General features: G+C 41.2%; 1 protein-coding gene across 1 annotated transcript in view; it reads left to right on the forward strand.

The window, feature by feature from the left end:
* Positions 1 to 15,621, forward strand: part of SCML2 (Scm polycomb group protein like 2) — a 161,288-nt gene extending 145,667 nt beyond the window's left edge. Inside the window, exon 15 of the mRNA XM_082220870.1 lies at positions 15,608 to 15,621. Within this exon, the coding sequence (XP_082076996.1) occupies positions 15,608 to 15,611 (4 nt within the window). The 3' untranslated portion in view covers positions 15,612 to 15,621. The remainder of the gene's footprint in view (positions 1 to 15,607) is intronic.
* The last annotated feature ends 583 nt before the right edge of the window (positions 15,622 to 16,204 follow it).

Below are 16,204 nucleotides of genomic sequence, written 5' to 3' on the forward strand. Positions count from 1 at the left end.
AGGACCCAGAAGTCCAACTTTGTGAACTCTCCACTTGAAATTTGATCTAGGTCTGTGTGTGATTTGGGGGTGGAAGCTGGTGAAGGCCTTCTCCTAGGTGTTTGGCGCAGCAGTGCCAGTAGTCTTTCCCTCCCTATTCAAAAGTTATTTTTGCCACTGCTGCAAGTGGGAGCAGTGAAACTCTTCTCTGTGGCTGTTGGAAGTTTCTGCTCCCCAATGCTCCTTAGAGCATAGAATCATAGAACATAAGAAAATCATAGAGTAGGAAGGAATCATGAGGGACATCTAGTCCAACCCCCTGCAATGCAGGAATCAACATGGGGCTCAAACTCATGACTGAGATTAAGAGTCTCATGCTCTGCCAACTGAGCTATTCCACCAGCTTCTGTGTCCTCCTAAAGGGCGTGGTGTGTTTGAGGGGCAGCTTCCAGGAGGTGGCTGCTGAGAGGAGGGGTGGCTGTTGCGTATGAAGTGCAATAAAGGGAAAAGGAAGCGTCCTTTAATGATTGCGTGACAAGAAGCAATGATGAGCAGTTCAAACTTCTCATCTTACGCAAGGCACAGCACTTTTCCATCCCCCTCCATCATGCGATGAAGAAACTTGTTCCAAATCTATGGAGAACTTGGAAGAAGTTCAAGATAGGTACCATTTCCTCACAGTGGTATTCTGACATACAGCAAGGGCTTTATAATGTATCTATCCTGTTGATTAATCCAACCCAGAAACTGAGGAAGGACAACAGTTCTCAAGAACGTATACATGCGCTTTTCTTTTGCACGTTGAAGATTCTGGTCAAAATGCATTTTCAGGGATCACAGGACAGAGCAAGGGTATCACCATCATCACAAACCTTGATGTTATATTAGCAGAATCCGACAGTAGTCACTCAGATCCAAAGGGCTAAGTGGTTAACAGTGTCTACAACAGCATTTCCTAATGTAGTGCCCACTGGAATTTTATACTACAATCTTCATTAGCCCCAGGGTTATTTTTCTAGAAAAAGAGGTGCCACAAGTCACCACAAACACCTCCTTTGTTCTCTTAGAATGACAATGGTGTTGGAACTGAGTTCTGGTGAGTTCTGGCTGAAAAAAAGCCCCATGCTGACAGAGGTCGGTGGGATTTGTAATTCAACAACATCTGAAGGGCACCACATTGGCAAAGGCTGTTGTAGACTTTAGATGGTCTACAAAAAGAAAGTAGATATGCTTCACAAGGACATCATTTAGACTTTTCATTTATTTCCAGAGTATTTTAGCCAAGAAACGACGGGAGAAAGGCATGTGTGCATTATCCTAGCTTGGTTAAGTTCCTTTTCACATCTATAACATCATGACTATTTCCATGACAACCAATTTAGGTTGACACATTTTGTGACGGCAAGAGGATTTGCAAATCAAGGACTTATTGTCTAAGGATCATTGTTAAGAGATACATCAGCATCAGACAGACAAACTACCCTTATCTGAAATAATTCAAATAGCTGTCTGTCAGGAGAAATTGGTAACGTGCCAAATACCATGCTTAACATTCATAGCAGCATTTTCCCACCTTAACGACGCCTATGTGCATTTGATCACTGTTATAAACTGAACCAACTATCCGAGTACAGTCACCACCATTTCTACATTCTTATTTGCTGCTTTATTGTTGAACTGAGCCATAAAGCAACTTAAATTGATTTTTTAAAAGCAGGGTTGGGGGGTGGGGTAGTTATTTGAGCCTCTCCCTGGAGGTCTATAGAAAAATGGAAACCTATCATCAATCACTGAGTTGACCTTACACAGTTGGTACTATACATTTTGTATAATATGACCACAGTGCCATATAGAAGGGTCATCATCTATGATGAATGCAACCCATATTGGCTTGGCTTTGAGGATTCGCCAACATCACCTGACCAACGTCATCTTTTCCAAGACTTCCCAAACCCCAACTGAAGAAGGCTGGTGGTATGGGTGTATGCTCAATGTCTTTCTTGTGCTGGCTCAGAAGTCTTGTTGATTCTGACCCTGTTCTTTCCTAAAAACCCCTCCGACCATTCGAAATACCAATCCTGCTGTTGAGTGGAAGGTCCATTTCTCTGAATATGTTCACTCATGTGTTAGCCTTTACTTAAAAAACCAACCAACCCAACCCAACCCTCTCCCAGGATTGTCAGCTACTGCACATGTAAGCCACAGAAACGTGTCTACTCCAGATATTGTGCAGCGTGTTGTTTTCTAACAGTACTCTTGACTGTTTCTAGGAGCTCCTGAAGGTGTTATATTTCTTCTGATCCCACAGATTTGCACAAAACCAGAAAGTTGCACATGCAAACCACATTAAAAATACCTATCATATACAAAAATTGCTCTTTGTGTACAAATTTAAATAAGTGTGTGTGCGTACTACGTCTATTTGAATGGGGGAAAGGTGGGTTAACAGTTAAATCATGTTCAAATGTGAATAAGTGCTTAGATAGATAGATAGATAGATAGATAATACCCTACCCATCTGTCTGGGCTGCCCCAGCCACTCTGGGCAGCTTCCCACAGAAAATAAAAGAATACTACAAAACATGAGACATTAGAAGCTTTCCGATACAGGCTGCCTTCAGACGTCTTCGGAAAGTTGTATAAATGTTTATGTCTCACAGGAGGGTGTTCCACAGGGCAGGCACCACAACCGAGAAGGCCCTCTGCCTGGTTTTCCGAAACCTCACTTCTCACAGTAAGGGAACTGCCAGAAGGCCCTCAGGGCTGAACCTCATTGTCCAGGCTGAATGATGGAGGTGGAGAGGCCCTGTATACAATTTAGTGGTTGAGCACATGTTATGCATGAAGGCTGTCCCAAGTAGGGTTGCCACCTTTGTTCTGGCAAAATGCACAAAGCAGGAGAGGATGGCTGCTGTGGAAGCACCTTTAAGGGTATTTTGCTTTCTGAAATACCAACAAAAAAATAAAATCACTCAAAAGCAAAATAGGAAAGTTAAAAGAGAACGGGGTGGGGAGGGGAGAGAGTGCAATATATGTTTTCACAGTTGAGATTTACTTTAAAAAAAATGAAAGTATAAAAAGGAGGAAAGCAAACTACAATAGAAATTATTATTATTTGTATATGCTTTTGCAGCCCCCCCCCAACATGATTAATGGCTTAAAAAAAAGCTGGATAAAAGAGTGATCCACTAAAGTGGCCAATTGGGCCAGTGAGGTCATTTTCTGCTGAGTATGGTTAATGCTAGAGCTTATCATGAAAGCTGAGTGAATGCAGATGAGCTGGTATGCTGGGAGAGACTGCAACTAAATATGACACAGGAAAGGAGGATTAAATCTATTGGGAAACAGGGAAACATTGAGACATCTGCATTAGAAGAGACATAAGGGAAAGTAGCTATCGCCGGCCAGTCCCCGAAACATTAAACTTCATTTGGTTGATTTGGTTGATTTTAACTCAACCATTACTTTCAAGTATTGACATTTTTTAAGTGCTGTGTGTCATGAATACAGCCTGCAAGCATTTATGTGCCTAGGAGAGAAATATGATTATTTTTCAACAGTCTTTCATTTGTTTCTACAGAGGTAAACAGGAACTAGACATGATCCAAGCAGAAGAAAAATGCTTCTCAGTGCACAGGTCAGATAAACTCTCACACAGATTATTTATTAGTGGGGCGAATTTTGGTAGTGAAATCTTACAGTTCAATATTGCAGCAACCTCTTAAATAAAGCATTTGTGGGCTTTTAGCCAGTTAAAGTGCTAAATCTTGACCTGCTGTGGCCAACAATAAAACTGAAGTAATTTAAAATGTTAGCTGTTTAAAAGCATTTGGAAAGTGGGTTAACACACCAGGGGGCAGAAGGGCCCTGGGTTCCACACATTTTTGTGCCCTGGAAAAGCAGGATTCAAAAACATGAGCAGAACCTCCACAAGCACCAGAGGCTCTTCACTTCAGAAAAGGTAACCCTCAAACTCATGGAGAAGGATGAAAATGCTGAAGGGGATGAGTTAGTGTGTTTTTCTCAACGCTCCTCTTCACATGCTAAGATGTGTTCATTAGCATGTAAAGGGGTAGACTGCACATCGTGAAATATCTAGCGGATTAAACAGTCTACACTTTGGGACAAGTCACATTGTCCTTGGTCCTGAGTACTTGGTCCTGAGTACTTCATTTCGAGAACAACTCTTGATTATTATTTTTTTAGCAATGTAATAATAATAATAATAAAAATGTGCACCCTACCCCTGTGACAATTCCATTGTAACTATCCAACCTCCCAAAATTTCAACACCTCTTGCGATGGTTTGACCCCTTTCCGTCTTAGCAGTTCAAATTCTACAAATAACTTCCATATCTCCTCAAAATCATTTCTCCTGCATATTCCCCGTCTTACCTTAATGGCACGTTAATTTATCATTAATAGCTATATCCCACACCTCTTTATACCATTCTTCTATTTTATATCCACCTTGCCCCTTCCACTTCCTAGCCATAACAACTTGTGCAGCTGTCAATAAATTTGTGAGCAAGTCCTTCATAGCCTGCGAACCTTCCACCCCATGGTAAATTGATAGCAATGCTACCCCTGGGCTTTTGGAGAGCTTTAACCCAGTGATTTCTGTTATCTCCCTTTGCCAAATAAATAATAATAATTGTACATATTTGCACCCCCACTAACTTTTCCATTATTTTTATGCCTTTTACATTTCCATCTTCTCTAATTACATTGGCCAGAGTTTCAATGAGCAATACAAATAAAACTGGGGGAAGGGGGCATTCTTGTCTTGTACCTTGGGCTAGTGTTATTTGTTCTGTTATACCATTGTTCACTACAACATATGCCTTGTTCCTCAGGTATAATTGATTTATTAATCCCTGAAATCGTTCTCCAAATCCTAAACTTTCCATAATCATTTTCAACACCAGCCATTCTACACAGTCAAAAGCCTTAACAATATTCAATGCTACTATGCCCTCTTTTAATATATTTCTTCTTCTTACGTAAATCTATTTTATTCAACACTCTTCCTATTAAACTTGTGATCTGTCTTCCTGCTACAAAGCTACATTGGTTTTTACTTATATATTTATACATAAAAATATTCATCCTTTTTGCAATTATTGTGGTCAATATTTTAGCATCTTGATTTATTAGGGAAATCGGCCTCTACGACTCTGGGTCCTTCAAATCTTTTCCTGGTTTTGGAATTAAGATCATTCTTTATTGTTCCCACAATGGAGGGATCCTCTCACCCTCTTTTACTGAATTATATAATACTTTTTAAATATTGGTTCCTAAATTAAAAGTATCTTATAATATTCTGTTCCCAATCCATCTGCTTTTTGTTGTTTAGTTGTTTAGTCGTGTCCGACTCTTCGTGACCCCATGGACCAGAGCACGCCAGGCACTCCTGTCTTCCACTGCCTCCCGCAGTTTGGTCAGGCTCATGTTTGTAGCTTCGCAAACACTATCCAGTCATCTCATCCTCTGTCGTCCATCTGCTTTTAGTTTCCCTATAACTACCTCTATTTCTTTTTTTAAAAGCTGATTGTTCCATCCTTACTTTCTGGCTTTATCTTCCAGTGTGTCTTTATATACTCTTTCATCTTCCCCATAGAATTGTTACCTGCTAAATATAACTCTTGGTAAAACTCCTGAAATAATCTCAATTGATCTTTCATCGGATTGTGAATATTACCTGTTTTATCTTATATTAGGCTAACTGAATTCTTTACTTTTTTTTTACAGTACAGCTCTAGCCAGCAATTTGGAATTTTTATTACTATGTTCAAAAAATCTTTTTAAGAATATCAAATCTCTCTGCAATTTTTCCATATCTTTATTTTCTCCTTCCTTTTTACCTGTAATTGTGCATAACTTCTTTTATCTTTATCATTAATATATTGATTTTCCAGTGTCCTAATTTCTTCCTCTAATCTTTTCATCTCTTCTTCTTCTTGTTTCAATTTATTGGATTCCCTAATACCAATTTCTCTCATCACTGCTTTCATTGAATACCATATTATTGAGTACTTTGTCCCTTCTCATTAAACTTCCATATGTCTAATAATTCTTTCCCTATCTTATTTACTGTTTGACTATTATTGAAGATCCTCGTATCTAACCTCCATCTTCTGGCTTCCTTATCATCTTTCTTTATTTTTAATACTATGTTAACCAATGTGTGATCAGTTACCTTTATTATTCCAATTTCCATATTTGTTATTTTAGATATTAAGTTGTTTTTTTAAATAAATATATAATCAATCCTTGAATAGGTGTAATGCATATATTTTCTTTTCATAATTTTAGCTGATCCTGTAATGTTATAACATTTTTCCTCTGGGGGTAGGATTTGATTTATCCATTTGTTTATAACCATATTTAAATATCCTGCCATAATCACATAGACCTTTTGAATGTCCTCCATTTCCTTAAATACTTTATCAAAAAGTTCCACCTGATTTTCATTTGAAGCATAAATATTAATCATAGTGTGTTCTACCCTTGCCATTTGCCCCTGGATTATAACGTATCTTCCCTCAGTATCTTTCTTTATCTTCAATATACTAAACCCACATCTCTTTGAAATTATAGTTGCTATCCCTCTTGATTTTGAAGTACCATACACTACCATACTACCTTGAACATGCCAGAACTCGGAAGCTAAGCAGGGTCAGTCCTGGCCAGGTTAGTACTATTCAGATGGGAGACTCTTGAATTTTAATGCTGTTGTTTGATAATGAAGACAGCCACTCTTTTTTTAACCTTGGAAATGCCCAGAGCAGCTCCTTCAAATGCTCCTGGATGAATAAATTGGTAAGTGGCTACTTCCTTAAGCACTTCATATTCTTTGGAAACCAATTATTTTTTATTTCAGGAGCTATGGAACCTGAAGAGCTCTTTACATCTCTTACTTGAATAATGTATTTGATAATGTCACTTCACTTTAAATTTATTCCTTTTTTTAAAAAAGGGGCTGGCAGTGGAAATTGACATTCATTTGTAAAGTCACGATATTTGATGAGACATGAAAGCTTTCGCCATTCTTAGCTTTTAACAATATCTTTACTTAATACAGCGTATTTCCTTTAGCGAGAGTGTCAGGCATTCAGCCTTGAGTGTGCAAGGGATGCTTGAATCTGACTAGGTAAACTACATAGGGCGTTAAGATGAGCAACTTGGAGGAAGGGGGATTTTGAATGGGAAAAAGAAAAGGAAAGGGACTGAGCAACTCTTCTGTGTTATTTATCCACTTGCAACTTTATAAGAATATTTAGGAAAAAATGTCGGAGGAAAGATACACATAACTGAGTGCCACATCTGTAGACAAAATGAGGCAGTCATTTTAGACAAGCAGATGCTGGAGGGCTGGGAGGAGTGATGAGGTGTTGAAGGGGAGAACTGGCTGTGCTACGTGGTCTACCCTGTTCCTCTTAAGCTAGCCTACTTGCCCTCAGGAATGTTGTTCTGTGGCTGGTATTGAAACAATATTCAATGACCAGTCTCATTGGCTTTTGTACATTGAAGGGGGGGAAGGGTTTCATCTTTACCATAGGGTGACTCATTATATCCGATTTGGACAGGCACTGAGAATCAACATGAAAGGTGACACAATTGGTCTTCCCTTTTGACACTGGCTGGGAGTAGGGTAACAGGTACTTCTGCTCAAGTCAGATACTCGGAGTCTGCACGTTTCTCAGCAGAATGTGGGCATTTGTGGTATACTCACCACTCTGGCACAGAGGTGTTATTAGGGCTGATCCTACTATTTCTCAAAGTAAGATGAACAAATTTGGGCAGGGGTATTAAATGGCAGTTATACCATTTTTTCATACATCTACTGTTGTGGGCAGGGGGTAAGGAGAGCCACCCGGGGTTTCCTACATAAGATACTAAAAAGTCTTCTGGGGCCATTGTTGCATGTTGTTTTCACTTCCAAGTTAACTGCTAGTTGTGTACCACATTATCCTTAAGGAAACGAAGACAGCAAAGCATATTTCAGTCTCGCTCTGTCTGCTCATTCTTTGTAAACACTGGACACCATTTACTAAATAGACAAGTAAATTACAGTTGCACTGAAGAGAGCGTATGCTTCTCAGTTGTAGGAGTATTTATTATGAAATTTCTTGTTTCTGTGATACAAATGAGTCTCTGGCTAGTATTTGCCACTTTGAGGTAGATGTAAGGAGATGCATTTTTTTAAAAAAAAGAATGAGAATGATTTACCATAGAATCCATTTGCTCCTAGAAAAACTGTTAAGTTGTGGAAGCAGAAGACACAACTGAAATTTAAACTTTAAAAATGCTCACACCCTGTTTGTGTGTGTGATTTTTAATCTTTGATTCTTTCTGTCTTTGGCACCTGTCCATCAAAATTAACCTCAATACTAAAAACATCATTACTCTCCCAATAATCCAATGGGAGTAATAAATGTGAGTCAACAGTGCACAGAACGGTTCTTTTTTAAAACTTCCTTAATCTACACAGCTATTAAGCAGAAGATCTGCTACAGGCCACAATCTGCTTAAATTCTTTATAATGAGGGTGGAGAAGGAGAATCTTCCTGGGAATGATGGCCTGGTTTTGTGTCATTTCTCAGTCAGGGTGCATACAGGATGGCAATCAGTGACTCCTAGGAGGCCGCCTTATACTGAGGCAGACCATTGGTTTCAGATGGGGGCCTTTCTCAGCCCTACCTGAAGATGTCACAGATTTAACCTGGGACCTTCTGTGTGGAAAGCCGATGATCTACTGCTGATCACACTCTATACTCATTGTCAGATTGGACTAGCTGGGGAAGATCTGGGAGTAACCTAAGATGTGTGATTGTTGAAGCTAAGTTTGGGTGGACCCAATCAGCATCTGAATGGGAGAACACTGTAAGCATGTAAGGCACTTCTCAGAAATGAGTCCCGTTGTGTTCAGCAGGGTTTATATAGGATTGCAGTCTTAGTTTATTTATTTTAAATATTCTCATACTTCAGTTATACCCGCTTGCAGTGATTTCTCCCCCTGGGGGTACACATACCCATAAACATTTTGTGAATCTTTGTACTTTTGTCTATTTACTGTTATTTACTATTTACTGTTATTGTCTATTTACTATTATTTGTCTGGCACTAGAGGAACAGTAAGGTAAGTGCCAGGGGAATTTCTTTGGGGAAACTGCTGGTGCCGCCACTGAGAAGGCCCTGACTCTGATAGCTACCAGTCTGAGCTCAGATGCCAAGCACATTCATGCATAAGAAGCCCTCCACATAAGATCTTAGCACATTGGTAGGTACAGATGGAGACAGGTGGCCCTTCAGCTATCCTGTTTCTAAGCCATAAAGGCCTTTCAGTTATTGTTGTGAAGGTGGGGGGATGATTAACAAAACCAATCTTCCTGACAAACTGGGAATATCCCCATACTCACACAGTTTAGGATATCCCACACCTTTCTTCAGCAGAGTTTCTTTTTTCTTTGAGAAAAAATAAGTGGCTCATGTAAATGTAAACAAGCTCGAATAAAAAAAACCCTAACAAATTATCACAGTGAGAGAAACTAAATACACCACCAAGAGGCAAGTCTGAGGCAAGAAAACAAAAAGAGGCACTTGGTCCCTCTTAACTGAACATAACTAGTGGAACACACCCCAAAGGGAGGGGCCGATTCCAGAGCAAAACACACAAGCCCCGCCCACTAGATACCAAGTACTTTACTATTCAAATTAGGCCCCTAAGTGTTCTTACACTTAGCACATCAGTAGGTACAGACGGAGACAGGTGGACCTTCAGCTATTCTGTTTCTAAGCCATAAAGGCCTTTCAGTGTCACAACCAAAGATTTGCAGATGTGACTATAGTTCTACAATAAGCAAACCATTGATTTTAGATGATGCGCATATATGTGGCAACAGGTATTTTAGAAAAGGCATTCTCCAATTCTTACACAGGAGCTAATTCCTCTTGTAACATGGTGTTTTGCCATAGGGAGTTTATATAGGTACCGCTAATAAAAAAATAAGTTAAAATATTTAAAAATCCAGCTCATTAATCAATAGCTCCTTTTTAGCTCATTGAAATGTTATAAATTAATTTAACCAATTAATCAACTAAAGTCTACAGCCCCAGCTCTTACATGTGATGATCTAGAAACTCTCAGGCTTGAAGGTAAACGCTAATGAGACTCCAGCACTATACAATTTAGTGTAGTCTCTTATGACCTTATAGAGCGGGGTGGACCACACCTGTCAGAGCTGCCTCAGGTCCCAGCTCACAAAGGACCAACGCCAGTTTCTCTTTATATACAAAAGTCTTTATTGAAGTCCATTTGCGGTTTGACAGTAGCGGCGCGCAGCCCTACGTCTGTAACTCTAGACCGTTGAAGCTCCCTCTGAGTCCGTCCCTCCCTGACACCAGTTTAAGATCCTTGCCTTGCTCCACCTCCTTCTTTGTTCCCTCTTCCGCTGGGTCCTCCTGCTCGCTGGGGTTTCGCCCTTCCTAGACTCCTCCGACGCTGATGATACCCCGGATTGTTCCCCCTCCCTCCGGCGGGCTTTAGGACTTGGTTCCCAATCCAGGGGCTCTGCTGTCCCGCGCGCCTGTACATTTGAACTTGGCGCGCCCGCCCAGCTCCCAACCTTCCTTCTGATCGTTAAACTACTCCTGTCACTGCTTTCCCCCTCTTCCAGGAGGATAGCTGGTTCTGACCTCCCCTCCATTCCCCCTTTCTCCGACGGAGGCGCGGTCAGCCCTGACTCATCTCCTCTCCCTGCTGGAGGAGACCCTGCCCCTGACACACAGGAACCTTCCCCCCCCCGCTATGCTCTGGTGGGGAAGCTGGTCCTGATCTCCAGCTGCCGCTCTGGGAATCCCCGCTGGCCCCTTGTTTCTGGTGCGTCCCCCCTGGGACCCCCCTAGTCCTGACCACCGGCACCCCCTTCTGGGAATCCTCTGATTCGCTGGAGAGGCTCATGGAATCCCTCGGATCACTGTCATTCTCCTCCCCGCTGTCCTCAGATTCTTCCCATTCGCTCTCCATCTCCTGTCTCCGCTGTGCCTCTGTCCCTGAACCCCTGACAACACCCTTATCTCTATAGGCCAACTTTGAGAGGTGGGTGGGACCACCTACTTGTCAATCATCTAGCATAATGAAGTCAGGTGATTGTCTGGTGGGTGGTTCCACCCAGCAGTGGTATGGGGACATAGTGACCCAAGTAGGATTGAGCTCCCTACCCTTCCTGCCAGTAAGCCAAACAGGATTCAGTCTACTGCTCATCAGCTAATGGGTGGCAGACTCAATCCTACAGAAAATTATGGAAGCATACCTAAATCTGTGCGTTTATAGAAGTGAGGCTGAAGGAACTCAGTATTCCTGACATTGTGGTGACACAACATTTATTGGAACCATACGGAGACAGACAGTGGAATAAGAATAAGAGATTTTAGAAAGGAAGGAACTTAAAATAAGCCCCATCACAACTGAAGATAGAAGATGAATGACTACATAGACATGAGGCGTTATGTACTAAGTTGAATAGGATCCAAAAGGCAGCAGTCTGATTGGTCCTAGAACAATAGGATTCAAAATGCAGCAGTCTGATTGGTCCACAGGAGCCACCCAATCCAGCTCCAGGTGGAAGGGAATCCGCAACCTGATTGGCCTACAGGAGAATCCCGGAATTAGCCAATCACGTGGGGCCCATTGTGTAACTAACGTGTAAATAATATATATAAGGCAGACATTCTGGGCGAACTTTCATTCCTCCTCACCACTATGAGCTGAATAAAGAGCATGAAATCCAGTCTCGACTCTGAGTATATTTCATGAATAAAGAGGCATTAATTGCTGCTCGTATTGAAGAGAATATTGACCACGAGGAAAAGTCAGTAAAGAAATTAAAGTTATGCTGTTTAAAAGTGATGATGCAACTGTTAATCCAGTATCGTCTAGCGCCATTCATTTGGATCTGAAACAGGTCCATTTGGAGGAGATGCGGTTGCAGATCCAGAGAGAATGTGTGCAGCGGGAGTTGCAAATCCAGTGAGAGCAAAGAGAGAGAAGGGGAAAGGAAAGAGGAGTTGTAGCTGGAGGAAAAGTTTATATTGATGAAAGCCCAACAGCATGAAGAGCAACAACAGCTTGAGGAAAGGTGGTTACAATGGGAGGAAGAGCGTCTGAATAAGGAGAAGGAAATTATTCTACATATACCAGTTGATTATTTTTAAAGAAAACTCGCCCCATTGTGTCTTTTAATGAAGAACAAAGAACCAGAGAGGTTTAAAATACAACAGAGGAGCATAAATATTTCTAAAAGGATTTTTTTCAAAAATGCTTTCCCATAACACATCATCTGCTCTCTAAGCTTGGGCTATTATCTCGTTCTCAAAATTTATGGCTCAAATAACAACCACATTTTCTTTCTTTTAAGTTTCCATGCAGGTTCTCAAATCGTTGGCTATCAATCTAAATCATGCAATGCTTTCATGTAGCAGTCTGAGCTGTGGCATAGCAAGATACCAGGATTTGGTACAAACATGACCAATGCTTTCCCCTCCAAGTTGAAGAAAGCAAGGCGCATTCACATACAAGAAGTATGGGTGCAATTTCTTAGATGTTGTCAAAATTGCTTTAGACAGTTGCAAATGTTGTTCCTGCTCCTTTTGCCTATGAAGCCTTTGGGAAATTGTTGAGCCCCCCAGAGCTGTCCAGCTATGTCTAGCTGCTTTATATTCAAAATGCCATCTGTGTTTTGTTTTCTATTTAGAGGTCTGAACCAAGGTGGTTTTTTTTTGAAGATAAAAAGTTATCAGCTCACTACTACACATACAAGGCCAGTTCAGGCATTCAGCCCTCATGCAATTCCTATCACATGAGGAGGAACAACAGGGCTTTGCCCCCATCATGTCCGCTTCACCAACCCTGCAGCCCCTCCAAATGTTGGGGGCTGAACTTTTGCAGTGGGAAAGATTTTCTGTTCATGTAGGCTCCTTACATGCTTTAAGACCTTGATCGTCCACTGTTCCTGTTAAGCTGTGGGTGAACATATCAGACGATACAGCAATTCTTCAAACAGCTCTTGTTTATTCACAGGCCAGAACAGAACTGAACTGAAGGGTTCAGCCAGCCTGCTTATATAGAGCTCCACTACAACGCAACAGTAACCACTTTCTGTAGCTATCCAATCACTGAATGTCACTTTCAATCCCTTATTTGCATATGTGGACCTGAGTGAAAACTACAGTATCTCCCTGCTGGTCCAGGGTGAAAACTTGAGTACATAATAGTTCCCAAGTAACACAGCAAGCCTACTGCCATATTCTGGGTCCATGTCAGGTCAAAGTGAAGTGGCAAGCAAGAGGACGACCTTGGACAACTCCAAAGAGGCCCTGCTGGCTAAAGCATTATCTGCCCAAGGCAGTTACAGGAAGATGTCTGCAAATACCATAACTAGAACCAGCTGAAGCCTTGCATAGGCTGACAAGACCTGGTGTGTGGTAGGTTCTGCTTCCCCAGAGAAGCTCGCTATGGAAAGGTTGCATACCAATAAAATTCAGTGTGAATGTATGGTGCTCTAACATGTTGACAAGCTCCGAATCAGTCTCCACCATTCCATTGCAGATGTTAAGAGTGTTTATAAACATTCCACGACATAATAGCTATTCAGCAGCAAGGGCAGAGAGGTGACTTGCAAGTAACAGGAAGCCTATCAAAATAATACTATAATTACAGAGGGTATGCTGAATATATTATTCCCCCCCTCCATTTTGATGGACTACAATGTAGATAATTCCAGAAACTGCTCTTTTCCCCTGTGGCATTTCATAGAATGCAAAAGGTATAATTTTTCCTTCATTAAAAAGGAAGATGTGGAAGGGAAGGTTATTAGAAATGGTCCTGATGAATTTGGCATTCATATCTCATGGGGAATTAATGACCAGCTGGAGTTAATGTCTCTTGGCTTTGCCTCAACACTCCCAGTCAGACTTAATCCATAAGATAGACACTGGGCTTTATTACTTAATTAGAACACAAGCAACTAAGCAAATAGATCCAAAGGTTTGATTTGCAACAACAAAAGCATAGAAATAGAGGATTAAAATAGAAATAAAGTGTCTGAGGCCATTATCACTGAGGCTGAGTACTGCCAAATGTCTAGGGCTAAAAGCTTCATAGACCAAGGACCTCCCAGAAATCCAAACCTGGGTGGCAGAAATGGTAAATTTGGGTTCTGATGAGCAGATGGCTTATGAAAGCAGACAGGCATTACAAACATTTGAAAATTTCTGGAATCCACGCTTAAATGTTGTGACTAAACACTTGGCTGCTGGCATACCTGCTCAGTCACCACAACTTTCCCCTCTCCTTTTCCCTAGTGCGGGTGTGTATATGCATCTCCTCTCTTTTAAAATAAACTAAAAAATTGCACCAGTGATAATGCCAATTTAATTTTATTATAAGAAGCAACAGTTGTTGTAGATGAATGGCATGGTTCCAAAGATATTGTAAGCTGACTTGTTATTTTCTGGAAGTAGAGTGGTTATACAAACATGCTCATGTACCCCTATACAGTGCTCTCTTGTTTTTTACATCCAGTGTTGACTAAACAATTAAACTTGCAGCAAATGTTAGCGGAGACAGTGCTAAGCTAGATAGGACAATGGTCTCATTTTAATATAAAGCAGCTTCCTCTGTTCCTATTATAACCTCAAAACAGAAGGATATTCCTGTTCTGAGGAATGATGCCTGGGTCCTCTGCAGCAAAAGAACAACAGCCACACCGATTATTGCATCAAGTATTATTGTGTAGGAAGCCCTTGAAATATTGTCTCTTCACAACTGTGTAGAGAGAAAGACCCTTAGAAACTGAGATCAAGGGGTGTATTTCTTTCTCTTTAGATATTACTAAAAAGCCACTATGCATTGAAACTACAATTACAGGCATGAAACTATTGCTTCGTTCTTTATTTTTTAATTTGGGGGGATGGGGAATGTTACTGCAGCTGAAATTCAGAATCTTCTAAAAGTATTGCCACACACACAAAACCAGGCATTCTCTGTATTTACCATTGCTCTCTCTTTTGGGACAACACACACACCATTAACGGCTAATCAACTCAAGGCTCTGAAATCCCTAAACAGTCCTTTCAATTTCCCAAAATGTAGCCTAGGATGTGTATTTTTTTTTTATCCCATCCTGGCTAATGGTAACAAGCTCCCAAGGGTGACCAGGTGCAGCAGAGATGATTGTACATTATGTTCAGCAGTCATGTGTAGTTCATAGTTTTAAACAACCACAACACTCCCAAAGCCCTACAGAGTTACAAATGGACCTGCTTTTCAGCATGTCATGTTATATGGACCTTGCCTGTCAATTAAAGGAGGTGTGAGAACGAAAGCCAAAAGAAAAAAAAAAAAGGTGGAGTTGACTTTTTTCTAAATCTATGCATGCAGCAGACAAAGTTTAAGGGACGTAGCAAACTAAATGCTACTCAGAGTGGACTCATTTCACTTTGAGTATGATTAGTATTGATGCAACTCCAAGAATGCACTACTATGAATGTCTACTCGAATGGAGGTCCCACTGAGTTCAGTGGGGCTTGCTCCCTACTAAGTGTCTTTAGGATTGTGAGGTAAAAGGTAAAGGATCCCTGGACGGTTAAGTCCAGTCAGAGGTGACTATGGGGTTGCGGCGCTCATCTCGCTTTCAGGCCAAGGGAACCGGTGTTTGTCCGCAGACAACTTTCCTGGTCATGTGGCCAGCATGACTAAACCGCTTCTGACACAACGGAGCACCGTGATGGAAGCCAGAGCGCACAGAAACACCGTTTACCTTCCTGCCACAGTGGTACCTATTTATCTACTTACACCATAGCTGTCAACTTTTCCCTTATCTTGCGAGGAATCCTATTCGGAATAAGGGAATTTCCCTTAAAAGGGGGGGAAAGTTGACAGCTGCGACTTACACTGGTGTGCTTTCGAACTACTAGGTTGGCAGGAGCTGGAACAGAGCAACAGGAGCTCACCCCATCGTGCGGATTCAAACCGCCGACCTTCTGATCGGCAAGCCCAAGAGGCTCAGTGGTTTAGACCACAGCGTCACCTGCATTCCGGTTACAGGGTGTACCTTATATGAACAAAATGTTAGACAGATCTAGCTGGAAGACAGGTCAAGGCCAAATATTCAGACATAAATAGAGATACTATGAATAACTACTAGCAATGATAAAATATATA

This window comes from Podarcis vaucheri (genome assembly GCF_965113315.1).
Source record: "Podarcis vaucheri genome assembly, chromosome: 4".
NCBI classification, from domain to species: domain Eukaryota; kingdom Metazoa; phylum Chordata; class Lepidosauria; order Squamata; family Lacertidae; genus Podarcis; species Podarcis vaucheri.